The sequence below is a fragment of the Gymnoscopelus braueri genome, assembly GCF_963280865.1.
Source record: "Gymnoscopelus braueri genome assembly, chromosome: 6".
NCBI lineage: Eukaryota > Metazoa > Chordata > Actinopteri > Myctophiformes > Myctophidae > Gymnoscopelus > Gymnoscopelus braueri.
Genome location: NC_137607.1, coordinates 42,116,904 through 42,143,058, shown reverse-complemented (window position 1 = coordinate 42,143,058; position 26,155 = coordinate 42,116,904). Strand labels below are relative to the sequence as shown.

Here is a 26,155-nt window from a genome sequence, read left to right as displayed (position 1 = left end):
GAAAGGCAATTCCAATCTGATTTCTAAAGATGTGTCTGATTTATACTTCGTTGTTGATCTGCTATGTTCGGCGAGTGACAGAGTATAAGTTAAGCGTTATACTCACGCCTGTCTATGTTGTTACCACAGCACCCAATGCAAATTATGTCTGAGGTCTGAATACCCAAATATGGTGTGATCACTTGTAAATAACAGTGTGGACAGTCAGTCCTAAAGATCAGAGTTAATAACAGTGTGGCCAGTCAGTCCTAAAGATCAGATTTGAGAAACAAATGGGATTTGCCTGCAGTCAAACAAAGCATTATCAAGTAAACATGAAATTAGACAGGAATTATTAATGTATTTTTTTATTTAAAAAAATGTTTTACAAAACTTTGGCAAGTTCAGAGAATTAATAACAGTCATTTGTATAAAATACATTCGTTGTTTTTGTTTTTCCAGGCGTTGCGTCCGTAACATCTACGGTGGAACGACTTTACCCTGCAGTTTTCACTCATAACTCCCATACAGACTATTTTTGGAAGTGAGGATATTATAAAGAAAAGAAGAAAAAAAAAAAGAAAGAAAAACCTAAATCCTCATGTTGGAATGTTCTTTTTCCATACAAAGTGGCATCTTCTCTACAGCTCAAGGCTTCACTGTGGTACTGGGCTGCGAGTTGTGACATACTCACAGCCCCAGACACACACACACGCGCACACACACACACACACACACAGTGCTGTAGAACACAAAAAAGGCACGAGGCATCTGGCTTGCATCAAAGCGTCCAGCCCAGTGGGCTCAGAGCAGTTCCTGCCACCGCCTCTCTTCTATTTAGCAGCTGGGAAAAGCTAATCTGTGAACTTTTTCTTTTTTTTTGTGCTAGTTTCAACACAAACCTCTCATCTGCCATGTTATTGCTCTACAAGGCGACTACCTGTCTCTGTCTTTTGTTTGCCCGAGACAAGCTTACACCTTTTAACAAGACGTGTGCACGACTTTATGTGCACGTAGGGCCTGGCAACAGCAAAACACCTTATCGCCTGAATACGTCCACATGCAAAACAATTCAACCGTTTGTTCCTTTATCTTTGTGCCGTAGAGAGCACGGCTGCTCCTTCAAACTCATGCAATCATTTTTCTTCCACAGATACTTAAGATGCATTTTTCCCTTTTGCATATCATTACCTGCATGCATTCATTTAAATACATCTAATGTATACCTGATGACTTGCTCTCACCTTCCTCTGCCATGACATTACAGACATGTGCTTGATTAACAGTAGAAATAGTCATGGCAGACCACTCTAGTCACAAAGTACGTATAAACACAATAACACTTGTTGACTAGGGTTCATTGTAAGTCGCTCCGTAATAAGAGCGCAGGCTAAAAGCCAAAAATCGTAAATTGTTCTCTCTTGGCGACATCGTAAGAAGACAATTTGCTCACTTGCAGATGAGCTCTGAACTGATCAAAGCATAATTTCAAACCGTTGGTGGTCTGTGACACCATCTGCAACTCCTAACTCTCGCCGTATAAACATCAAGTGACCTTAGCCCTCCCAAAAAACAAAATGTCCCAAACTCCATCCAACTCTGAACAAGCTTCTCGTTGAGGGATTCATTGATTGGGCGGACAGTTCTGAGGGCTTTTCTTCACCCAAAGAGCCAGAAGAATCACTTGGGGTGGGGGGGAGGAACAGGAACCGGTGGGGAGAAGTTACATCCTTCTTGATTTTTGTTTGACTTAACATGTCCCTCTGTCTTTCTGTACTGAAAAAGAGTTCGGGGGGGGCGGGGGCTTCTCCACCAAACAGAAAGTTCCTGTGAGCTCCTCTCTTCTCTTTCAACCTCTCCGTGGCGCTCCAGTCCCTCTTCTCCTCATCAACTGGAGCCACGTCCACAAGGGGCCGGAGGCCATTTTCGGAGAGACATGATCCGGGAGAAGACAAATCTCTTGATTTGTTGGTTTTCTTTTTACACTTTTAATTTTAAGTCGGGCCGTCGCTGAAGGCTCGGGTTGGGGCTTGTAGTTCAACACGTCATGCAGCGAGGCCTCATGTTCAGGGGCTGAGGGTTGGGGTCAACCTGGAATGCAGGAGGGAAGACAAAACATGGATGAGTGTCAAGAATAAAACACTTAGTAGACACATCAATTTAATGTTTTTGATAGCAAAATATTTCGAGCTGTAGCCTTGCATAGCCAGACGATCTCTGCCTACTGGTACCTCTGGTGACATCTAAATTCAATTAATGGACTAAAACAATTCAGAGATTTAAAAAAATAATGAGGCTATAGGATGGCCCTTAGGTTTTAATGCGGATGTCACCAGGGGTAGGCTATCAGTAGGCAAAATATCTCTGATCACCTGGCTATTCAAGCTGTAATATATTCAGCCTTCCAAAGCTGTTTTTATTTAGTCTCTTATCTCTTTCAACTTTCAGTTTGACTCCTGAGCTTTCTTTGTTTCACTTTCACTCCAAGTTATTCTAGACTATTTTTTTTGTCTCTGTGATGTACATGTCACTATAACAACAACTATGAGCGGCAAGGTTTGAGCGGTGCGAGGAGACGCTACTCACCTCGCTGTAGACTGGAGGAGGCAGGAAGCGGAACTCCTGGACGAAAGCCATGAGCGGCCTTTGCAGGATCCCACTCAGGTCCTCCGCCGGGGTGGGACGGGGCGAGGAGGTGCGCTGCTCCGCCTCCTCCGCCGTCACCACGGAGCTGTAGTCAGGAGGAGCTGAGGGAAGGGAAAACAAAAAAAAGGTGAGATTCTGGGATTCTGTCCGGAATCTGAACACAGCATGTCCCGAACTCCAAGCCCTGTGTGACACTTGGTGTCTTAACTTTTAGCTTGCAGATCTGCTACTTTTGTGTGATGCTGTAGTATGATCAAGTAGGGCATTCATTTTTATGAAAAAACACAAAACCTCAGAATATGGAGATAAGAGGTTTCTGCCCGACAGCGACGAGTCAAGATATTGTACTTACGCTCAGGCTGCTCTGGGATGGCGAGGCGAAGCCACTCCAGGTTGCAGCTGTACTGGCTGCCGACGCTGGAGGTACGGCTTCCAAACGGGTGCAGAGGGATGGTGCCCATGACCAGCGGCAGCTCCAGACACAGCTTGGACGTCCCGGGAACATCCACACAAACCTGAGGGAAGCAGGAGAGGGGGCACTTTTAGGATGACGTGGAACAAAATTAACTGGTACTTTAAAAAAAAAAGTGCTCTCAAGGGGTGTCATAGAAATAGTAGAATTTTTCATCGATCAAAATGAGAAAAAAAATCTTGACAAATCCATGACATTAAAATTGATGTGGCAGAAAGTTTGCAACAGCCTGAGTTTCCTAACCTGCAAAAGCCACCAGGATTAGAATGATGCAATTCATTTTGGCAGTGTGATTTATCGAACATTAATCAAATTGTGCCCTTAAAATAGAATGTCAAATCGAATCATGGATTTCAAAAACCGTGACACCCTTGAGGCTCTCAAGTTTGAATAAATAAATGCTCAAATGGCCAATGAGACTGGAGAGAACGACGCCTTACCCTGAGCATGTACTCCACTTTGATGATGCGGCACTGCAGGATGGAGGGTCCGACTGGGGGGATCTTGATGGCGCGGCCGTGCCACGTCTCCCTGCGGCGCGCTCCCACCACGTCACCGCTCAGCGTGGCCACCACCGACCGCTTCTGCTTCATGGTCCCCCGGGCGATAAAGGTCTGCGTCTGGGTGATGTAGGCCTTGGGCACAACCGAGCGAGACGTGGCGTTGTCGAACTCGGCGAACACGGGGATCACCTCGCCTGAAAAACACAGCGGGAGGGAGAGAGGAGAGATTAAGGACTGTGGCTCTGTCATGGTGAAGAGATTAAGACAAGTATTGTTTAGACAGATGCTAAGTTCAATGTTCAATCTATCCTAGTTTCTTAGAGGCACTACACTGTTCTTTCTGCACAACATGTATGTGATATTTACCTTCTTTATTGACTAGAGTTCATGTTCACTCTGCTTATTCTGATCTCACACTTTTAAGTCGCTCTGGATAAGAGCACCCATATTGAACTTTCAGCTAGTGTATTGACACCCCCAGAACTTTTCCCATGTCTGAAAACACACTCCGATTGATAAGTAACAGGGCTGAGACATCGATTAGAAATTAGCTCTCTCACCTGGTGTGTAACCCTTGCGGTCGATCTTAGCCGATATGGACACCTGTCCAAAGTTGCGGTACCACACCCGCGCCATCTTGTCTTTGGTGCCAGCCTGCGGAGCCTGAAATGACCAAAACAAAAGCATTGTTTACTGTACATGAATGAGCAACTCGACAGAAACCAACAAAATGTTTTGTCACAGTAAAGTGTGTTTCATCAAAGAAATGATCATGTGTATGGGATGAAAATCGCTGACTAAGCATAGAGCGGATTCTACGTATTTTGTATTTGATCAGTATATGTAAATTCTGGCTAATTCTGGCGAATTTGTATCCGATATGAATATTCAATTCAATTTCGATTCAATTTTATTATACAAGTTGTAAGTTGTCTCAAGACACTTTACTTTACAGAGACCCGACATTGTCTGAGCAAGAATTTTTGCGAACAGTTCTAGCAACACATTTTTTTATACAAAACATTGATTTCCTAAGAAGCAAACGTGGATATATATACTGTACACAACATTCTATGCAGCTAACAGTTGAACTGCATGTATCTTCCTACCAGTAGGGTGGGTGTGTTGATGTCGATGGGCTCGATGACTGTAAACTCTTTCTTAATCTTCCTGACGGTGGCCCAGGGCCGGTGGAGCTTCACTTTCACCCAGTAACGGATGCTGCCGTGTTTCCCCTCGAAGGACGTCACTAGGGTCTCTTCTGGGAGCTGGAAACTGAAGGGGAACTCATGTCTGCCTGCCGGGAGCGTTGTCAGTTCTCCATTATCTGAGGGAAAGAAAACAAAATAACAATACACGTTAGAATTAATATTCATTATAATAATAAACAGGAATGTTTACAAGGTGAAGGTACTAAATAAAAAGTTAAGCAGCGATTACAAACAGTTAAAAGTACTCACGTTGGAACAGCTAGAAGTAAATTTAAGTTAAAATAAAATCTCTCCGTAGCTATAGAACCAGTGGTCCGGGGAGCCCCAGGTGTCCTTTGAGGGAACCAAATGGACCCTTACAGGACTGTAACTCTGAGTGTACAAATGGAACCAAATGTTCCATTCGTACCCTCTCTGAGTTATGGGGGTCCATGATGCCTAATAAACTGGGTGGGGGGGGGGGTCCTTGAAATAAATACATAAAAAAGGTTGAGAACCACTGTTGTATATTCAACACCTCAACAAACAGCCTACAGTTTGCTTTCCATGACTGTGCAGCAACACACAGTGAGCAAAACAATCACATGGTTGCTTCTCTGCTTGCACAAAGGGGTGGTGCCTTCTCCATTGTGCTTAGAGAGCATGTTTTTCTCAACAAGCACACAAAGAGAAAGAACATTAAAAGTAGAAGCCTAGTTTGTGTATGAAGTCTTTTAAGCCACACTTCGACGAATGCAATGGTTCTTTGTGTGTTCTGTCATTTTGCTAGTTATTAGGCTACTCGCAGACTTTGCATTTGCTTAACAATAAACCCAGCTGTCAGATCCTTTTGAATGGGTTAAATGAGTTTGTTTTTGAGCCTTCGTGCATTCACACCAGCAATGCGTTATCGAACACTAATTGCTGCAATTTAAAAGTCTGAGTACACACACTCGCCGACGTTGTTAAAGACACTTAAAGTTTTATGGTTGTTGTTTTAATAGCCACGATTCCTATTGTCTAAAAAACGCTGCACGACGCAAGGAAATAACACACACTATTACATTTTGTATGATATAGCCTGGGTCGCAATGAATGGAGTCAGGCGTTCTGATGCAAAGGGGTCCAATAATAAGTTCCTTGACGAGGTTCCAAAACCAAATGGACCCTTAACAGGTTTGTAACTCTGAAAAGTGTGCAAATGGAACTAAATGGACCCGAGAATCGAGTCCATTTGGTTCCATTTGTACACTTTCTGCATGGTCAGCCGATCCATTTGTGCACTCTCGAGAATATAGATCCTTTAAAGTTAAAAATGTAAAACGGTTGATCATCATGACATGGATCCTGCCGTGCTTGCACCTCTCCTGAAATGTGCAAATGGAACCAAATGTTCCATTTGTGCACTCTCAGGTCTGGAGTTATGGAGAATATAGATCCTTTCAAATAGAAGATAAAAAGGTTTGATCATCATGGATCCTGACCTGCTTGCAGATCCTTTAAATTAAGAAATAAAAAAAAGGTTTCATCATCATCATTCATGGACCCTGACCTGCTTGCAGCAGCACCTCCCTGCGGTTCAGGTACTCCACCTCGTCGCTGTAGTTCTGGGTGTACGCGGTGCTGGAGCCGGCCGAGCGGGACTCGGTCCAGTGGACCTTGGCGAAGCCCTCGGCGTGCAGCTTGACCGACTCCACCCGGCTCTCCCCGGTCAGCTCCAGCACCGCCCGACCGGACACCACGTCCCCGCTGCTGAACACCGGCGGAGCATCGATCCCGTCCGGAGAGTCGAACACCACGAAGAACTTTTTCAATTTGTCGAAAATCATCTTTGGAAATGATCTTTTTTTTTTGTATATATATTCCACCACAAAAAAAAAGTGCGACTCCTTCCTTCTTTATCTTCTTTTTAAAGTTCCCGATCGCTTCTGTTAAAAGTTGTGTTCTTTGAGCAAAAGTTTATAAGTCCAAAACTTGTGTCTAGATCTCTCTGTATTGAGTTGAGAACTTTGAGATCTTCTCGGTTGGTTTGCAAAACAACTTGTGTGGAGGCTGGATGAGCTGCGGTGGCTTTTGCACGCCTTGCTCTGACGGGAGGGGAGGAGGGAGAGAGGAGGGAGTTTATTATGTAAGGCCCCGGGCAGCCTAATAAACATCTTCTCTTTCTGGGTGTGGAGATATGAGAAGCAGGAAAACACGGCCTGCCTGCCTAGAGCCTTGCCTCGGCTGGCTGATTGATGGTTACAGGTTCTTAAGACGAAAACAAGGCTTACTGAGCATGAGGCAGCCGGGGAGAGAGAGACATGCACAACTTTGTGATAGTTGAGCACAACTTTACTGTAAACACTGTAAATGCGTGCAGGTCGATTTCTTGCAGCAGGGTTTGTGAATATCAGTGCAAGCCAAGGCAATTAAAAAATAAATAAATCTTAACTCAGTGATATAGGACAAATGAAATGGACCCAAAAGCTCTATTTAAAAAAAGTTATTTTAGAACATTATTGCTGCATATTATATAGACAGATTTCGAGACTAAACGACATCCACCCACCCTTTTACCACAATATCAATTATAAACACTGTTTCATTCGTCTCCATGGCATCTACTGTTAAGTGTTAATCAGTTGAACACTGAAAACAAGCACAAACCCGCCGCATCGATTGTTGCACGGATCATCCGTATAGTCTACTCATAGAGTTAAGAATAAGAGTCTGCTCTACTGCATGTCTTTAGCCTACTTTGTGGCCGCTTTGTTTGTTACAACTGTTTAGAATCCCAGTTTGAGATTGCAAAATCAGAGCTCCTCGTGTGAGAAAAATAAAGTTGTTTACGTCTTTATTCCCCACTGAGAGAGAAAGAGAGAGAGGGAGACTCTACCGCCACCGTCCGTCGTAACAGTGTATTAGTATAGGTTCCATAGGCCTACACACAGAGTAAACAACACCCACATTTGTATTAAATAGCCTACTACTCGCTCTGTGGACAGCAGTGGTGGAAAGTAACTAAGTACATTTACTCAAGTTCTGTACTTAAGTAAAAGTTTGAGGTATCTTTACTTTACTGGAGTATCTCCAATTTTCTGTACTTTTACTGAACTACTCCACTACATCTCAGAGGCAAATATTATACTTTTACTCCACTACAATTATTTGAAAACGTTAGTTACTGGTTCCTTTGTAGATTTTGATTATTACTACAATACATACATTAACCACTTCTTCAGCTATATGCATTTCGGCCATTTGAAAATTCGATCTACAAGCTCACAATGCGTCGCGATGAGCTTGTAGATCTGCCATTTTCAAAATATGTTTATACAATTTATACATTTGAAAACTTGTGAAATGGGACATTCTGCAGAATGAGTACTTTCTACTTTTGGTACATTAAAAATGATTATACCAATACTTTTGTACTTTTACTCAAGTACATTTTGAATTCCAGACTTTTACTTGTAACAGAGTATTTCTACATTGTGGAATTGATACTTTTACTTAAGTAAAACATTTGAGTTGATTGAATGAATACTTTATTAGAAGTTTGCAGAAAAAAGCACATGCAAGTACAGTTCAATACAAGGTCAGCTAATAGGAATTAAAAAAAGAAAAAAAAAGAAAGCCATTGGCTTGTTTCCATTGGGGTCCTTTGTACTGTATTTGGTTTGTTTAAATAATTAATCAAGACAGTCTTCTCTGGAAGATATGTGACAGCCAGAATCCCTGCATGTTGTTCATGCAGACATCCAGACTTCCCATTGAACAGCTGTCTGTGGGATCCTAGAAAGTGTCACACTCCGTCTGGTAGATGAGCTCTACCGCCATCTGGCGGAGGACAAGTGGACTATCCCTGCAAAGGCCTCATCCTGGGCTATGGAGATAAGAATGTGCCTGTGGTCTGGTCTTTGTGCAGAGCCAGACTACTAGAGTAATAAGTCATGATGTTCTTATGTGAACACATTTGATTTAATAAGCTAACAGAATTATTAAATAAATAAAATCTTTTTAATGTTAACAAATAATTCTCATCAGAACAGTGGTGGAAAAAGTACTATTTTTTTTACTTAAGTAAAAGTATCAATATTGCAATGTAGAAATACTCTGTTACAAGTAAAAGTCCGGAATTCAAAATGTACTTCAGTAATAAGTACTCATTATGCAGAATGTTCCATTTCACAAGTTTTCAAATGTATAAAAATCTTTTGAAAATAGCAGATCTACAAGCTCACAAAAGGGCAAACAATTGTTTGTAGATTTGTTTGTAGATTTGAGATTTTCAAATGGCCGAAATGTATATAGGGCTGAAGTGTTTAATGTAGGTTTTGTAATAATAATCTAAATATACAAAGTATCTAGTAATTAAAGTTTTCAAATAATTGTAGTGGAGCACAATATTTGCATCTTAGATGTAGAGGAATCAGGGTTGCATTGCTCATGGGACAGCCTTGCACGCCGTGCAGGAACCTAGTTGACCAGGAGCACGTGCAGCCACGTATAGATATAATCACACCTCAACAAAGTTTACAAAGGCTCCCGACTCACACCAGGTGGATTAACATAGGAATGCGACGTTGTGGAACCGTTGTGGAACCAAAACCAAAGAATTTATACTCATATATAGCTTCAGTAACCGAATAGAACAGGCCACCACTTCTCCATTGAACTTCAATGGACGTGGCCACCATGTTCTTTTCTGTCGCCCTAGTCTTTGAATGGTGTGCTTCTTGATACTGTGAATTATATCCTCTCTGTTGGGTGGAAACCTCATATATGTCCAAAATTTTTACTTTTCAGGATTCAAATTCAAAAGTAGCAAAAGTAGCAGATCTACAAGCTCAAAACGCGCCGCGTTTCCAGCTTGTAGATCTGCTACTTTTGATGCTTTGGTGTGACGCTGCAGCATGATCAAGTAGGCATGAGGGCTATCTCGGTCTAGATCTATTATTTCTCGAAGCTACTTAATGTTTTTACAACAGATTTGTCTCTTCTTGTTGTTCCTTGTCTTTTCTTTTTTGTACTTTTATTTTTGATTATGTTTTGATTATGTTTCAACTGTGCTGTCCTTTTTGTTTGTGGGTTTGTATGTGGTGAGGGGGGAGGGATGTGGGGGGGTTGTATACTTTTGTGAAAAATAAAAAAAAAGTAGGCATGAGGGCATTAATTTACGAAAAAACACAAAGCTGAAATATGGAGATAAGGTTTCTGCATGACAACAACAACATACAAGACAAGATGCAAGTTACATCTGTAACAAAAAGATCTTTAATCTTGTATCTTGAATCCAAAGTTGAAATACACTGAGCAACAACTGTCTATCATCATGACACAGCACTGCATTCAACATGATGCAAGGTATTAACTATGTTTCTATATTTAGTGATAACATTACATCAGCCTGTGTGGGGTAGGTTAAAAACATCCATAGTGAAGTGAAGGTACATGAACAGTGGACACTCTGTGAACAGCATGCATGGTGGAGGAGGCGGGGCCACTAGGGGCCCACGTGTTGTTTTTCTGGTTGCCTAGGAGACAGAGGCAGCATTTTTTAAATCCTCAGCCCGCCTGCCCCCTCCTGTCTGAGTCGAGTGGCTGCAGCTGTCTGCTAATGCTGACATTATTATTATCCTTTCTTTCTTTCTTTCTTTCTTTCCTTCTTTCTGAGGACCACATTGGAAATAAGTGTTTCATTACACTTTATGTGTACATCGTGGGTTGAAGTTATACTATGTTGGAACTTTCTTTCTTTCCTTCCTTGTGTTACACTTTCTCCACTGTCACCAACTGTCGTCTACCCTCGACATGTGCCAACAACAATAAGGGTCCCATGAAACCTGGGTTGGGCCTCTGCCGTCCTGATAGCCAGTTTAGAGTGTGATAGGCTGGCTAGATTGTGTCATTTCAGTGGCCCTTACATGCAGCTGTGTCATTGTGATAAAAACATTCCACGATTGTCACGTCGCCACACAAGAGTACTGCTCTTCATGAAAAAGCTGTCCCAGAGATATGGTAACGAATGCAGTGGAGTCAAATTATTTGTATATTTTACTGTGATTGCCACGTAACTACTCAACTAACTGCTTATCCCAGCTTTTTTGTCAAAAACAGAAAAGTATAAAAAATTACTGAAACAATCATCATTTATACTAGGTGATGAATAATAATTTAAAAAACCTATATCTGTAAGATATAAAGGGAAGGCTTCCGGCTCCGCTTAGTTTTCGCAAAGTCAACTCAAGCGTGACGTTGAAGCCAGTTTCCCAATGAAACATTAACCCCCTTCTCACTATTTATTTACCGTCAGCTCCTGACAAGCACTTTGAATCGTAGGAGTTGAGGCATTACATTTTGTTTGACTCGGTTCCACAGATAAATATTGTGAAAATAGCAGATCTACAAGATCTATTTGATCTATTGTCAAATAGATCTTATTTGACAATTTGGCCAATGTTTGACCAGTTTTTATAGTATAGTTTGTTGATTACTTTTGATGCACTAATGGTCTTTTTCTATTTAGTTCAGCATTAGACTCAGATGAGCTGTGTGTCTCGTGCCTCCCATATAAGAACAGCACACTTATAGTTGGGTAAAGCGTACCACCGGGCCTATGTCCTGTTTATTTGGATAGAGCCATGCAGGTTCATGAACTCTTGTTCAGCGTTAAGCCTATGAGGGCCAAAGATTTGAGACAAGCGCCCTAAATAGCAGGCCTACAAGCTCACAACGAATCGCATCTGCAACATGTTGTGAGCTTGTAGGCCAGCTAGCTTTTTTTGGCGCATGACACCGTAGCACAATGGAGCAAAAAGCCAAGGAACATTGCAGAGAAAATTACAGCGGTCTGAATTACCATTTAAGACGGGTTCAAACCAAAGATTCACAACGGATTTATATATTTTATTATTTATTATCCCGGCTAGAAATAGCCGACATACAAGCTCACAACACATCGCGTCTGCGGCGTGTTGTGAGCTTGTATGTCGGCTATTTCTGGCACGCGACACTGCCATATGACGGAGCATAAATTAAGCGTTCTAATTGGGTCACACGTGCACCACAGACCCTGTTTATTTGTACAGAGCCAGGTTAATGGACTCCTGTCTAACATTAAAGGTTATGGAGAGAGAGAGGGGTTAGCTAGTTCAGAGCACAGCTGGAATCCAGCCCATCTCTCTCTCTCCTGGGTTCTCCATGCAACAGCCTCGGGGCCAGGTTTTTTTTTTTTTTTTTTTTACCCTAAAACCGAAATAAAGTAACAAAAACGGGGGGGAAAGTACCCGAATCCGCCAAAATCCGCGAAAAAAAATCGCTGCGCGCGCGTGCATGTGCGGACCCTAGCCTTATTCAAAAACGTATTTGTGGACCTTCAAGATTTGTTGTTGAGGACCCCTGAACTAGGGTTTCATTCTTGCTGACATCACATGGCAAATGGCAAGATGTAGTATGTGGCCAACAACCAGGACCAGTTGTTTTTGGGGCTAATAGCTCCGCTTCCACCAAGCCACAGTGACTGAGTGACTTTCAAAATCTAGACACTCATTATTTTACAAAAGAGAATAACACAGTTATTGATGACTATTACTAGCCTACATTTACCTGCCAAAGTTTCTGGTAGTGTAGATAAGCCACTATACAGCCTATACAGCTATATATTAATTTATTATTATTATTATATTTTGTCATTTTATTAATGTATCATTATTATTATTATCCTTATTATTATTATTATTATATTTAGCAATTTTATTTATTGGGGTATTTTATATAATAATAAATGTATTATTAATTGGATGGTGGCTTGATATAATCAATTCCCCAACCTGATTTAGACTGGACTACACCACTGAAAAAGGCTGATGTTTTCTCTTAGCCAAACCATATCATCATCGTATATGACGGAGAACCAAATGAGGCATAACGTCCCCCAACTCACTGTTAGTGTTTCCCAAACAGTCGGGATGTGGGTCGCGGACCAATTTTTATGGGTCGTAAGTAAACATCCCTTTATTTGATGTTTCCTACATTTTGTTTTTAATTATTATTTCAAAAGAAATTAAAAATAAATCCCCAAATTCAAAATTGTTCATGAGCTAAACACTAAGTAAAACGTTTTTCAACAAACATTTTTTTTAAAGAAGTAGTGAAAATAGCCGATGTGACGGGTTGTGGGCTTGTAGATCGGCTATTTTCACTATTGGGTCACGGAGAGACAATGTCTCTTTAGGGGCTCGAGCTAAAACGTTTGGGAACCAGTGACCCCAACTGACCTCGGATCAGACGTTGTCACTTCCTGAAGTAAAGTAAAAAAATACCAACAAATTGTACTTAAGTACAGTACTTGAGTAAATGTTTTTAGTTACTTTACACCACTGGGCATAACGTCCCCCAACTGACCTCGGATCAGATGCTGTCTCTTCCTGAAGTATGTGATCTTGGAGGTGTAGTCGTTGTACACGGAGTTGATGCCCACGGTGCTGCGGTTCTCCAGCCAGTGGGCGGTGGCCACGCCGCGGCCCACCACCCGCATCCCACGGACCCGCGTGGGCCGGTGGAGCTCCAGGACCACCTGGCCCGACAGCACCTCCCCGCTGCGGTACACCGCATCCTCCGGCCCGTCCAGCTCCAGCCTGAAGCTCTTTATGGCCCGGAATGCCATTCCTTTATTATCATGATGGACAGACAGACAACTAAGTTCAGTGGTGGAAAAAGTACTGACATTTTTTACTTAAGTAAAAGTATCAATACTGCAATGTAGAAGTCCGGATTTCAGAATTTACTTGAGTAAAAGAACAAAAGTGTTTGGTATCAAAATGTACTTAAAGTACCAAAAGTAAAAGTACTCATTGTGCAGAATGTCCCATTTCAAGTTTTCAAATGTATACATTTCTTTTGAAAATAGTAGATAGGCTAGGGTAACGGGACAGGTGGGCACCAAGACCATCTGGGCACTAGGGACATGTGGGCACACACCATACAATAAAGAACCCCTCTAACTTTCACTTGCACCCCAAAAAAAAATCGGGACTGTCCCACGAGATGCGGGACGGGTGGTCACCCGGCCCTAAGTGCCCACTCGTCCGGGTGCCCACATGTCCCTAGTGTCCAGATGGTTTTGGTGCCCAGTTGTCCAGGTGCTCAGTTATCTCCACTCCTAAGTGCCCACTCGTCCAGGTGCCCACATGTCCCTAATGCCCAGATGGTTTTGGTACCCAGTTGAGCTGGTGCCCAAATCTCCAGGTACCCACTCGTCCAGGTGCCCAGATGTCCCTATAGTGCCACAGTGCCACTGTCTTGTATTCAAATAGGGCTGAAGTGGTTCAGTGTTTTGTAGCTAGTAACTAAAGTTGTCAAATAATTGTAGTGGAGTAAAAGTATAATATTTGCCCCTGAGAAGTAGTGGAGTAGAAAATAATACAGAAAATAAATATAGTAAAAAGTACTGACAATTGGAAATACTCCAGTTAAGTAAAAATACCTCAAAATTGTACTTAAGTACAGTACTTGAGTAAATGTACTTTACACCACTGTGAACAGACAACAAAGTTTAAATGCAGCTCTTTAATTCTAACAAGGACAAGACAAGTTTATTTGTAGCCTATTTCACAATTCAAGAATTCAAAGCCTTTTACTCAACACATTAAAAGAGTGCAAAAGAAGCACATTTAAAAGAATATTTGAATACAATACAAATTGTTATTAAACGGCTAAGAGCATAGACAATGAGAAGAGCCGAAGACGTGCGTTGCAGGAAAATAGGCTACTATTAATTGTATGATAAAAATGTGCCTATATTCGTTTCTTTTTCATGTGCATCTGGTCAACGTGTGTGTGTGTGTGTGTGTGTGTGTGTGTGTGTGTGTGTGTGTGTGTGTGTGTGTGTGTGTGTGTGTGTGTGTGTGTGTCACTCACCGCAGGCTCCGTTTACAGCCTGTATGTGTGTGTGTATGCACACAGTGTGTTGGACAGACTGTCTGGCTGCAGACGGTGTGATATTTACTCCAGTCTAAACGCTATCAATGGACGCCTGGCTTTATAAACTAGTCTACTACATCCCATAGCCCGGGGGGACGGTCGGTCGCGCCCACTGATTGGTTGTCATGCAAAAACTGGCTGAAGGTTGACAAGGGCTATAAGTTACTAAACTAGCCCATTGATTATCTTGCTAATGACTATTAATAATATTTTATTAATCGAATAATTAAGAAATCACTTTTTGTTATTTTTATATATCAGCAAATCAACGCAGGAAAAAGGAATATATATTTTTTAAACGCTTGACAGAATCGATTAATCTGATGAACCTCTTAAAGGGGAAATCCACCCATTTTCAATATTTAACTATGTCATTAATATAGCATAAAGGAGTTGTGTGGAAATAAGAAAAAATTAAAAAAAAAAATAACATTGCAAAAAAATTTTACATTGCAAAAAAATTAACATTGCAAATTACACTGTGATGACTCATCATGGTGTAATTTGCAATGTTAATTTTTTTGCAATGTTAAATTTTTTTGCAATGTTAATTTTTTTTTTTTTTTTTCTTATTTCCACACAACTCCTTTATGCTATATTAATGACATAGTTAAATATTGAAAATGGGTGGATTTCCCCTTTAAGCCCTATTTTAGACTTTGTCATGCAGCTGTGTTGTGCAAAAATAGCTGATCTACAAATTCACAATGCGTTACAACGCGGTGTGAGCTTGTAGATGTTGTTGTTTTCACTCTTTTTGAACTTCTGTAACTGTGTTGCACATACCAGTTGACAGCATGCAAGATCAACAACAAAATAATCGCAGATAAATCATAAAAAATAAAATAAAAAGTTTAAAACATTGTTCAAATTTATACCGATATGTGGATTAGCTACAATATATAGGCTACTCATTATTTTCATATTTCATTCATTGTAGTTTCTAATTAACAGCTTATATATCTATAAACTTGCACATACTCGTACAAAATATTAAAAATGAGTTTGTTTATTACCCCACTGACTGATGGTCAGTTGCCTGGCACCAACCAATCGTGATGCGTCTGTCCCTCCAGGCTATAGGATCTAGACGACTATCTGGGTTCAACCAATCAGATAGAGACCAGAGAGTCTGCCACCCCCATTTCTGAGAAGAGAGGGCAGAGGCCTAGACCACTGGCGTAGCGGTCCGGCCACTTAGGCTGCAATGCAGCCTGACAGTGTGTTGCAGAATCCCGATCCCGACAACCTTGGCTGCGTGTGTCACTCCCCATTTCCTGTCAATCTACTGTATACTATCAATAAAGGTAGGAAAAGCCAAACAAATATCTTATAAATATAAAAAAGAGAGGGCAGAGAGCACCGCCCACCCGAGTTTATTACTTTATTAACAGTTTGCAAAAAAAAGCACAGAGGTACAGTTCCACACAAAAGGATTCTAAAAGGATAAACCTAAGAAAGCACAATGGCTTGTTCCCATTGGGGTCCATGTGTATAGATGGGTTTCCGCGCGACGTCATCACAGAGCAGAGTGCGCAATCTGCGCATGCGCGGGGGAGAACGAACCGGAAGCGCCATTCACTCTATTGTTATTTTCGGGATTTAGATAGGCATAATGCTGCTATTATAGGCATAATAGGCATAATGTTGCTATTATATACAAACAGATCCAACTTCCGACAAATCATTTTTATTGAGTAAAGAAGATATTACAAACTGCATCATTTAATCTACTTTCATTAAACCTGGTGAAGACCATTTATTTTATGGGTAATAGGGTATAGGATATTTTTAGGGTAATAGCGCCCTCTACAGGCTCATCCCGCCACTGCGCGCGCATCATCCTCTCATGTTTACAAACAGGAAACCCATCTATTCAATTCATCGAAACATTTAACATCATAACATCATATAAACGAGTAGTAATCAAAAAGAAAACTATGTACAGCAAACAGTTGGGGGGGGGGGGCATTTCTGCTGATAAGCTTAGACTTTTTACAGGGGCCAGTTATTTGCAGCCACCTGTAAGTGCTCTTTTAGAGCGGTTTTGAAGGAGAGTAAGGATTCACACTTTTTATATGACTGTTGGTAGGGCATTCCACATTTTGGTGGCATATAGCAGTAGAACGAATTTAACCGTTTGTTTGAGCTGAGTCAGAAAGAAATAACAAAATATGCTCATTAATTCACTTCACTGTCAATTTGACACTAATTTACCTGCATCACATTTTTGCACCTTGTTATGTGGCTTAAATGATTCATGGTTAACCACTTTCAACCTGCGGTCCCTATTAGGCCTATGTCCAAATCTGTCAACAAAAAAAATCACACAAATTTCAAGCTCACAATACGTCCCATATTTGATGCTTTGTGATTCTGCTATTTTCGCTACTTTTGAAAATATTAAATACGGTTAACCAGCTGTAAAGATTCAACCAAACAAGCTGTAGTTTATTGGATGCTTATGCAGCTGTGGCTGGCTGTGTTGTGCAGTTGGGGCCAATGGTTGGGGAGCCCTAGTTGTGTTAGTATTTTGATATAAAAGGCATAATGTTATCTGATAGTAATTCCCCACATGCTGAACTTACTTCAATAAAAAAAATATTTACACGTTTGACCACTCCGTCCAGATATTTTATATATCACTAATCAGTTATTGTTAATTTGATTCCTAGCCTACACTAGGGCTGCCACTGAAAATACTGGAATATGAATTGTCAGAACAAAATGCATAATCCTGGGATTAATGATAAGGCTTAATGGCAAACTACTGTTGCAGATCATATGTTATCTAGTCCACAGTGCATTATGGTTTGCATAATGGCCTATAGCTGTTTTAGTAAATGAGTAATATGATTTGACCTAACTAGGACTTGAACATTGGCATGCTGCCACCTTTCAGCTGACTTATATGACAATGCATATATGCATATAAACACTTCTGGGAAGAAAAACAAACAAAACAATAGAGACACACTTAAACCCTATACTATCTGACCTCCCCTCCCGTTGTCACTCTACACCAGTGGTTCTCAACCTGTGGGCTGGGGCTCACTGGTGGGCCATGAGGATATTGCAAGTGGGCCCCCAAATAACTGGCAAAACACGAAGATTTTAATGACAATATAACATATTTATTTTTAAGAATGTAAAAACGATGGTGTTTATTCTTTAAAAAGTTGGGGAAAAAAGTTTGCATTGTGATACAGATATATAGGAACTTAAAGTATACTACGTTGGTTCCATTTATCCAAGCCGGAACACAATCGATTGATTAGTAAAATAAACATGCTCTGAAAATGCACGCCCCCCCCCCATCTGACCAGTTGACACGGCAGCCAAACGCTTTCAAGATTTATGAACCACTGCTCTAAATATCTTTGACACAGAATAGGAACTGTTGGTTTTAAGTGGTTGAGAATTTTGCTATTGCTACACCATAGGCCTACAGTATATACATTTATCTAATTTCATGTGTACACAGTATCTGACTGTCTGTTACTATACAATACGTATATATTTGTGGGATCGCTAAAGCGATCACACTACTGTTATCTTCACCGTTTTTGGTACAGTTTTTTGGCCCCTAACTAGTCCTTCATACTTTTAGCTACAAACTCCATTCCAACTCTACAACGTTCGGCCTACTTAGGACATATCGGCTACCATTTGAATTTTTGAAATAATTTGTACTTTTAGAGATATTTCACTTTTTACTTCTAAAAAAACTCCCATTCATTTCAATGGAGAAATTCATACTTTTAGATAGAAACTCCGTTCCAACTCTATAACGTTCAGCCTACTTAGGACATATTGGCTACCATTAGAATTTTTTGAAATAATTTGTACTTTTAGAGATATTTCACTTTTTAAATAGTAAAAATACTTAAAAGTTGATAAAAAGAGTAAAAATACTTAAAAGTTGTAAAAATTTGTAAAAGCTACTTTAAAGTAAATAAAGTGACTAAAAATACTTTAAAGTAAATACCTTGAGTAAAAATACTTAAGAGTACTTATATTGAGTAAAAATACTTAAAAGTACTCAAAATGAGTAAAAATACTTAAAAGTTAAAAAAAATAGTAAAAATACTTAAAAGTTGATAAAAAGAGTAAAAATACTTAAAAGTTGTAAAAATTAGTAAAAGCTACTTTAAAGTAAATAAAGTGACTAAAAATACTTTAAAGTAAGTACCTTGATTAAAAATACTTAAGAGTACTTATACTGAGTAACAATACTTAAAAGTACTCAACATGAGTAAAAATACTTAAAAGTTGAAAAAAATAGTAAAAATACTTAAAAGTTGTAAAAATTAGTAAAAAATACTTTAAAGTAAATAAAGTGACTAAAAATAATTTAAAGTAAATACCCTTTAGAACCTTTCAAACCTTTAGAACCTCTTAAACCTTTAGAACCTCTTGAACCTTTCAAACCTTTCAAACCTTTCAAACCTTTCAAACCTTTAGAACCTTTCAAACCTTTAGAACCTCTTAAACCTTTCAAACCTTTAGAACCTCTTAAACCTTTCAAACCTTTCAAACCTTTAGAACCATTCAAAGCTTTAGAACCTTTAGAACCTTTAGAACCTTTCAAACCTTTAGAACCTCTTAAACCTTTCAAACCTTTCAAACCTTTCAAACCTCTTAAACCTTTCAAACCTTTAGAACCTTTCAAAACTTTAGAACCTTTAAAACCTTTAAAACCTTTAAAACCTTTAAAACCTTTAAACCTTTCAAACCTTTAACTCTACTAACACTATCAATACTCAATACCATCAACATTCTTAGCGATCCCACACTGTTTCTTCAGGAACAGTACCTTCTAGTTTATTTAGATGCTCATACCATTGCCCTTTTTTGTAATATCTGACCTGCTTGTTGTTTGTACATATTTCACTCTACTCTTACCAGGAATATTTGAATATCTGACCTGTTTCTTTGTTCTTTCCTTTCCTGAAAACTACAACCGATGGAGCTGTGCACAAAATAATCTCACCCACTGTTTTTCGCCTGTAAACCTGTGATGATGTGTGACAATAAAGTTTAAAGTTCAACTAAGCCCCCACCTGTTTTCACTCGACACTAAATATCTTTGCCGACAATAGCCGATCTACAAGTTTACAACGTGTCATGTTGGGAGTCATGTTGTGGGCTTGTAGATCGGCAATTTTTGCAGAATGTTCGTCCCAGCCTAGGGGTGCTAGGGGTTAAGTGGTTAAGAATATTAGATGGCAAAAACAAACCATGACAAACCTCACAAATAGACTTAATTTCTCTGGGCCGGGTTGATGACCTCACAGTGTTTATTTACATCGACCTGTGTGCCAAACTCTCACATTAGCACACACACACACACACACACACACACACACACACACACACACACACGTGCGCTGCCTGCATCGGTGAGGTCAAGGCCGTGTTGTGTATTCAACATGATCCTGTTTGGTTTTGCACGGTTCATACTTAATCACGCGTGAAGGTGGACAGAGAATCCATAATCCATTTCAGCAGCTACTCCTCATTGCCTAAACAAAGACTGCAGCCTCCTACTTTACAATGTAAACACAGGCCTAAGCCTGCAGTAAACCCTGGAGCTGTGTGGGCACCGTCGCTCCCTACTTGGCCTACATACAGTGGTGGAAGAAGTACTCAGATGTTTTAACTTAAGTAAGAATAGAGCATACCACCAGTGTTGTTCAGACATCATCTGTTACAAGTAAAGGGGCACTATTCAAAATTGTAACTGATTAAAAGTAAGTACAAAAGTATTTGCATCAAAATAAAAATAAAGTAAAAGTACACACATTTTTCAAACTGTGTTAAACCTTTTCTAAAATACCTGATCTAAAAGCTCACAGCGCATCGCGATGTGACGTGTCGTGAGCTTGTAGATCAGGTATTTTTGAATGGCCGAAGTATAAAATAGGGCTTAAGTGCTTAAGTTATGTTTTGTATGAATAATATAAATCTACAAAGTAACTAGCAACTAAAGTAATTGTTGTGGAGTGAAAAGTCCATTTGCCTCTGAGATGTATTGGAGTAGAAGTTAAAAGTATAAAAAAAGGAAATACTCAAGTTAAGTAAATGTACCTCAAAATGTTACTCAAGTACAGTACTTGAGTAGCCTAAATGTACTTAGTTACTTTCTACCACTGACCTACATTCTGTATGTTGTTGTTGTCTGAGTTTGTCATATAACTGCTAAATGCTCCACTTGCACGGCACGCTGCTTCGACATTTCACTCTCACGACTGTCATGACTGATCCTGATTCTGGCTCAAAGTGTTATCAGGCCACAGGACACAGAAAAACCACTCCTCATCCTCACATGAGGATAGCAGGTCAGGGTAGAGAAACCACTCCTCATCCTCACATGAGGATAGCAGGTCTGGGTAGAGAAACCACTCCTCATCCTCACATGAGGATGGCAGGTCTGGGTAGAGAAACCACTCCTCATCCTCACATGAGGATGGCAGGTCTGGGTAGAGAAACCACTCCTCTCATCCTCACATGAGGATGGCAGGTCTGGGTAGAGAAACCACTCCTCATCCTCACATGAGGATGGCAGGTCTGGGTAGAGAAACCACTCCTCATCCTCACATGAGGATGGCAGGTCTGGGTAGAGAAACCACTCCTCATCCTCACATGAGGATGGCAGGTCTGGGTAGAGAAACCACTCCTTATCCACACATGAGGATGGCAGGTCTGGGTAGAGAAACCACTCCTCATCCACACATGAGGATGGCAGGTCTGGGTAGAGAAACCACTCCTCATCCTCACATGAGGATAGCAGGTCTGGGTAGAGAAACCACTCCTTATCCACACATGAGGATAGCAGGTCTGCGTAGAGAAACCACTCCTCATCCACACATGAGGATGGCAGGTCTGGGTAGAGAAACCACTCCTCATCCACACATGAGGATGGCAGGTCTGGGTAGAGAAACCACTCCTCATCCTCACATGAGGACGGCAGGTCTGGGTAGAGAAACCACTCCTCATCCTCACATGAGGATGGCAGGTCTGGGTAGAGAAACCACTCCTCATCCTCACATGAGGATGGCAGGTCTGGGTAGAGAAACCACTCCTCATCCTCACATGAGGATGGCAGGTCTGGGTAGAGAAACCACTCCTCATCCTCACATGAGGACGGCAGGTCTGGGTAGAGAAACCACTCCTCATCCTCACATGAGGATGGCAGGTCTGGGTAGAGAAACCACTCCTCATCCTCACATGAGGATGGCAGGTCTGGGTAGAGAAACCACTCCTCATCCTCACTGTCTGGGTATAGATATGCAGCTCCACACTCCAGGCCAGTGATTCTCAACCTTTTCTGGATCAGGGTCCACTTGAAAATCTCAACCCATCTGACCAAATGAGGTTTGGAGTTTGCTGGAAGGTCTTGGCTTGCACTGCACTGCAGTTCATATTGACACAAATCACTGTGACCCTTTTTAACTCTGCTATGACAATACCTTTTTTATATTTTTTCATCGGTTGAATGTTTTTAACTACTTATATTTAGAATTTGACTTGGAGTATCGTACATCTGTTGAAATGACATTCAGATGATGAGTGTATTAAATATTTTATATTCAGAGATGCCACCTGCGAACGTGCAGTATATCACATATTGGCTCTTAATAAAAAAAACTAAAAAAACAATGAAGGATTTTAGCAAAGTTTCAGCGTTTATTGATACAGGAAATGCACCTCAGCCTATAGGATGAAATGGGTCCGGTACTGTTTATGGCGGTCCAGCGGGGCGACACAGGACAGAGGTTTGAGTTGGAAGGAGTCTGTGTGTGTGGTGCTGAAATTATGCTGAACACATGGAGCCCTTATGTGACTCTCCTTCATCTGCAGAGAGGGAGAGAGAGAGTGACAGTGAGTGAGTCAGATAGAGACAAGCTCGGTGAGGTGAAGTCAGGCTTAGTATATGACAGTAGCCCTGACCTCGATTATTCGAATAGTCGACTAATCAGTCGAGGGGTGTCTTAGTCGAATTATAAAAAAAAAAAAATATTCGACTGAGAGATTGGCCTAGTTTGTTATATTAATTAACTAATAGTTTGCCAAAATAGGATATACATCATGATTTTTTGGGAGAAACCAAGCAAGTATATGTTAAATCAGACATTAAGCACCCCTACAGCCCAAATGGAATGTTCCTCTATTGCATAACTAATCATCTTTTTTGCATGATTCGACTGAGAGATTGGCAGTCGAATCAGACTGATTCGACTGCCAATCTCAGTCGAATCATGCCCCCCCAAAAAAAAAGATTCGGGTGTTGCATTAGTCGACTATTAGTCGACTATAGGCAAATATTGGCCAATCAGATTCGACTATAGAAATCCTTAGTCAGGGACAGGCCTAATTGACAGTAGTCTACTCTACAGTATTGTCAGTGCTTGCACGTTGGCACACCTAAATCTAACACATATTTGTATTAGCTGCCGTGTTGCTTACATTATGCTGTGCTATAAGGTCGTCAGCCTGCCATGTTTTTACCATGTATACTTGGTACGGAAATCAAACTATATGAAGTACAGGAAATCAAACTACAAAATCGGCCTATAGTTTTCTACCCCTTTAAGGTGAAGTAAAAAAAAGTCACACAAAAAAACGCCCCTCTACTTCTTCATACAACAAGGCTATTTTGTTTTATTAACAAGATGTTGACAAATGTTTGACAAATTTGCCCAAAATAGGCATGCCAGAGTTAAAGGCATAGTTCACCCAAAAAAATACATATTTTCTATCAATTACACACCCCATGAAGCCTTGAATTCATGGAGATTTTTTTAATTTGATGAGCGGCCATAGCCGCGGGAAGACGTTTTAGGTTAAGGGTGCTGTATGCGCACGCATGCACACGCGCATTTTTCTGGATTTGTTACTCTTTTGGGGGGGTTTTGTTACTTTAATTCAGTTAACTTGGTTCCAGAACACATATTGCACTAAATCCCCCCCAAATAACGACCAAAAACAACAGGCACATTATGCAAAAATGTTTTTAATAAAAAAAAATTTTAATTTTTTTCATACATTATTTCCAGGGGGTGCTGCAGCCCCCCCAGCAGCCCTACTTCCCGCGGTAATAGAGCACCGAAGTCCTGACGTGACTCGTTCATCCCCAGGTTTGCGGAAGTAATTTCTCTATGGAGAATAACATTGGGTCATCTTAGAATCGTCTCATATAAGAATTGTGGTCCAAAAATAAACACCGCGTGTCGGCGTTATTGTCAGGGAGGAGGTTCTCTATCGTTTATGATAGTCAGTCACTTATATTTGATACAGTCTGTTTCTGGCGAAAATGTAACTAATTCGGCGGAAGTAACATTAGCGTTTTCTCACCGTCAGTTGATGCTTCATATCCATAAGAGTCAACACGCCGGGGTCATGTGTTTATTTTTGGAACACAGTTCTTATTTGACGCGATATTAAATACGTCTATGGGATTCAGAACGGGGGTGGAAAACTGCGAACCAGGTAGACAAACAAAGGATGTGTAAATGACGTCAGACTTCGGCGTTCTATGTGAACGGCGGAGACTGCCGGTCATCAAATTATTGGCGTAGGAATGCCACAAAAACTAAAAAATCTCCATGAATTCAAGGCTTCATGGGGTGTACTGGGTAGGGCATTCACAGAATAGTCGAATATTCGAATATTCGAATATCAAACCGACTATTCGACTATCAAACCACTATTCGACTATTCGAAAAAAAAAAAAAAAAAAAGCATTTTTTTTTTTTTTTTTTAAGATTTTTTTTTTTTTGTGGCTTTTCTAGAGCAGACACGCAGCTGTGAGCTCTGGTGTGACGTCAACTCGCATTCCTTGAGTCGAGTCATCAATGCCATTGAAAAAAAAAAAAAAAAAAAAAAAACTTTTTTTAAATTTTTAATCTTTTTAATTTTTTTTAATCAAACCGAATAATCGACTATTCGAATACTTTTGGGTCGAATAATTCGAATACCATAAATCACTATTCGTTAATGCCCTACGTAATTGATCGAAAATAAGAATTTGTTTGGGTGAACTACTCCTTTAATGTGGTTAACATTCATTTTTTTATTGCGTAAGTTAAAATAGTGGATCGGGACGGGACCCATCTTCGGGTCGTAATTTCCAACAACAGTTTATTTTTTATGACATGTTCATGTGTGAACCACTGGACTTTTCATTCTGGACGTACATTCTCCTGGGTTCATAGTTCAGTCATTGTGTCATTATTACATAATGATCAATATCTGTACTGTACCGATAGCCAATCTCATCAATAACTACAGTATTTCCAGAAAGACATTTCATAACTACAGTTTCATAACTCTGTGTGTGTGTGTGTGTGTGTGTGTGTGTGTGTGTGTGTGTGTGTGTGTGTGTGTGTGTGTGTGTGTGTGTGTGTGTGTGTGTGTGTGTGTGCGCCTGTTGGGGGGGGTCACTTTGGATACATTTATGCCAACTTAAAACGGACTAGGGGCCAGGGCTGTGTGATATGGACAACATATCACAATATTTTAGATCAAATACCTCAATATCAATATTGTGATGATAATAATTACAAAATTGTAAAAAAAAACGCGAAAACAGCCTATCTACAAAATAGCCAGTCCCATTGCACCGCGTTATGAGCTTGTAGATCGGCTATATTCACTATATTTTGTCAATTTTTGAAAGTATAAAATATTTTGCCTCATCACGATATTACAATATCCAAAATGCCAGACAATATCTCATATCATGATATCAATTTAAAGGTTTAATGACATTCACTTTTACACCACATTCAAAGTCTTTGTCCTGGTCCTTCAAAAGTGTACAAAAAGTTTTAAGTGAAAATTCCATTCCAGTGATCAATGGCAGGTGTTTTTCTCTCACATTTCTAAAGCCTTTTCAACTGCAATGAAAAAAGAAATCTTTGCCTGCGGGTGTCGCTGGTGAGGGATTTTGCCTGTCAATCATCGCCTCTGCTCCGCCCCCCCCCAAAGGAAAGGATAGGGGAGGGGAGGGGCGAGGAGGAGAGTGGGTGGGATTATTCGACAGTGACCTCACTGTCGAAGGGCCAAGCTCAGATTACTTTTCAGCCTAATTATTCAGAAAACCCCAGACCACAGAAAATCCACTGAATGTTTTAAGTTCAGGTTTTTTGGGTGTAATTGAGGTCATAAAACCCCAAATAAAACATTGAAAATAAAAAAAGTGAAAATGAATGTCATGAGACCTTTAATATCAATGTATTAAACAGACCTAGGCGTATTTCTCAGACCAGACCGTGTGGTGCTGTTCTCTAGGCTGGTCTGGTCAGTCAACAGGTCAGTGGACAAAAGGTTAAAAGGTTAAAGTCTCCCGTGCAGGTTAGTGGCTCAGAGACAGTGGGCTCAATATACCTACAATA

At 40.5% G+C, this 26,155-nt stretch overlaps 3 protein-coding genes across 4 annotated transcripts in view; all 3 read right to left on the bottom strand.

The window, feature by feature from the left end:
* Positions 1-338: 338 nt before the first annotated feature.
* Positions 339-6,776, bottom strand: LOC308087106 (arrestin domain-containing protein 2-like). Its single transcript, XM_080430801.1, has 7 exons — positions 6,343-6,776; positions 4,710-4,927; positions 4,161-4,263; positions 3,538-3,794; positions 2,978-3,140; positions 2,566-2,726; positions 339-2,070 (listed from the first exon to the last, which is right to left on the bottom strand). Exons 1-7 carry the CDS (start codon positions 6,617-6,619, stop codon positions 2,017-2,019), a joined length of 1,233 nt encoding a protein of 410 aa, XP_080286927.1. The 5' UTR covers positions 6,620-6,776; the 3' UTR covers positions 339-2,016.
* Positions 6,746-14,776, bottom strand: LOC308087107 (arrestin domain-containing protein 2-like). 2 transcript variants are annotated; one of them, XM_080430803.1, is made up of 3 exons: positions 14,694-14,776; positions 13,179-13,442; positions 6,746-6,877 (listed from the first exon to the last, which is right to left on the bottom strand). In XM_080430803.1, exons 2-3 carry the CDS (start codon positions 13,438-13,440, stop codon positions 6,771-6,773), a joined length of 369 nt encoding a protein of 122 aa, XP_080286929.1. In that variant the 5' UTR covers positions 13,441-13,442; positions 14,694-14,776; the 3' UTR covers positions 6,746-6,770. The 2 variants fall into 2 exon arrangements, with proteins under 2 accessions (XP_080286929.1, XP_080286928.1); XM_080430802.1 differs by lacking the exon at positions 6,746-6,877 and adding an exon at positions 10,078-10,309.
* A 6,257-nt stretch (positions 14,777-21,033) lies between these two features.
* Positions 21,034-26,155, bottom strand: part of LOC308086941 (uncharacterized protein) — a gene marked incomplete at its 3' end in the record, with an annotated part of 78,200 nt that continues 73,078 nt past the window's right edge. The window contains exons 11-12 of the mRNA XM_080430584.1: positions 22,498-22,613; positions 21,034-22,030 (exon numbers count right to left, since the gene is read on the bottom strand). Coding sequence (XP_080286710.1) covers positions 21,034-22,030; positions 22,498-22,613 — 1,113 coding nt within the window. The remainder of the gene's footprint in view (positions 22,031-22,497; positions 22,614-26,155) is intronic.

Coding starts and splice junctions, on each gene's coding strand:
- LOC308087106 (XM_080430801.1), bottom strand. CDS start 6,619: ATGATTTTCGACAAATTGAAAAAGTTCTTCGTGGTGTTCGACTCTCCG. Junction 4,928..6,342: donor GGAGGTGCTGCTGCAAGCAG/GTCAGGGTCCAT, acceptor TCTTTCCCTCAG/ATAATGGAGAACTGACAACG. Junction 4,264..4,709: donor TCAACACACCCACCCTACTG/GTAGGAAGATAC, acceptor TGGTCATTTCAG/GCTCCGCAGGCTGGCACCAA.
- LOC308087107 (XM_080430802.1), bottom strand. CDS start 13,440: ATGGCATTCCGGGCCATAAAGAGCTTCAGGCTGGAGCTGGACGGGCCG. Junction 10,310..13,178: donor GAGACAGCATCTGATCCGAG/GTCAGTTGGGGG, acceptor TCTGTCTCCTAG/GCAACCAGAAAAACAACACG.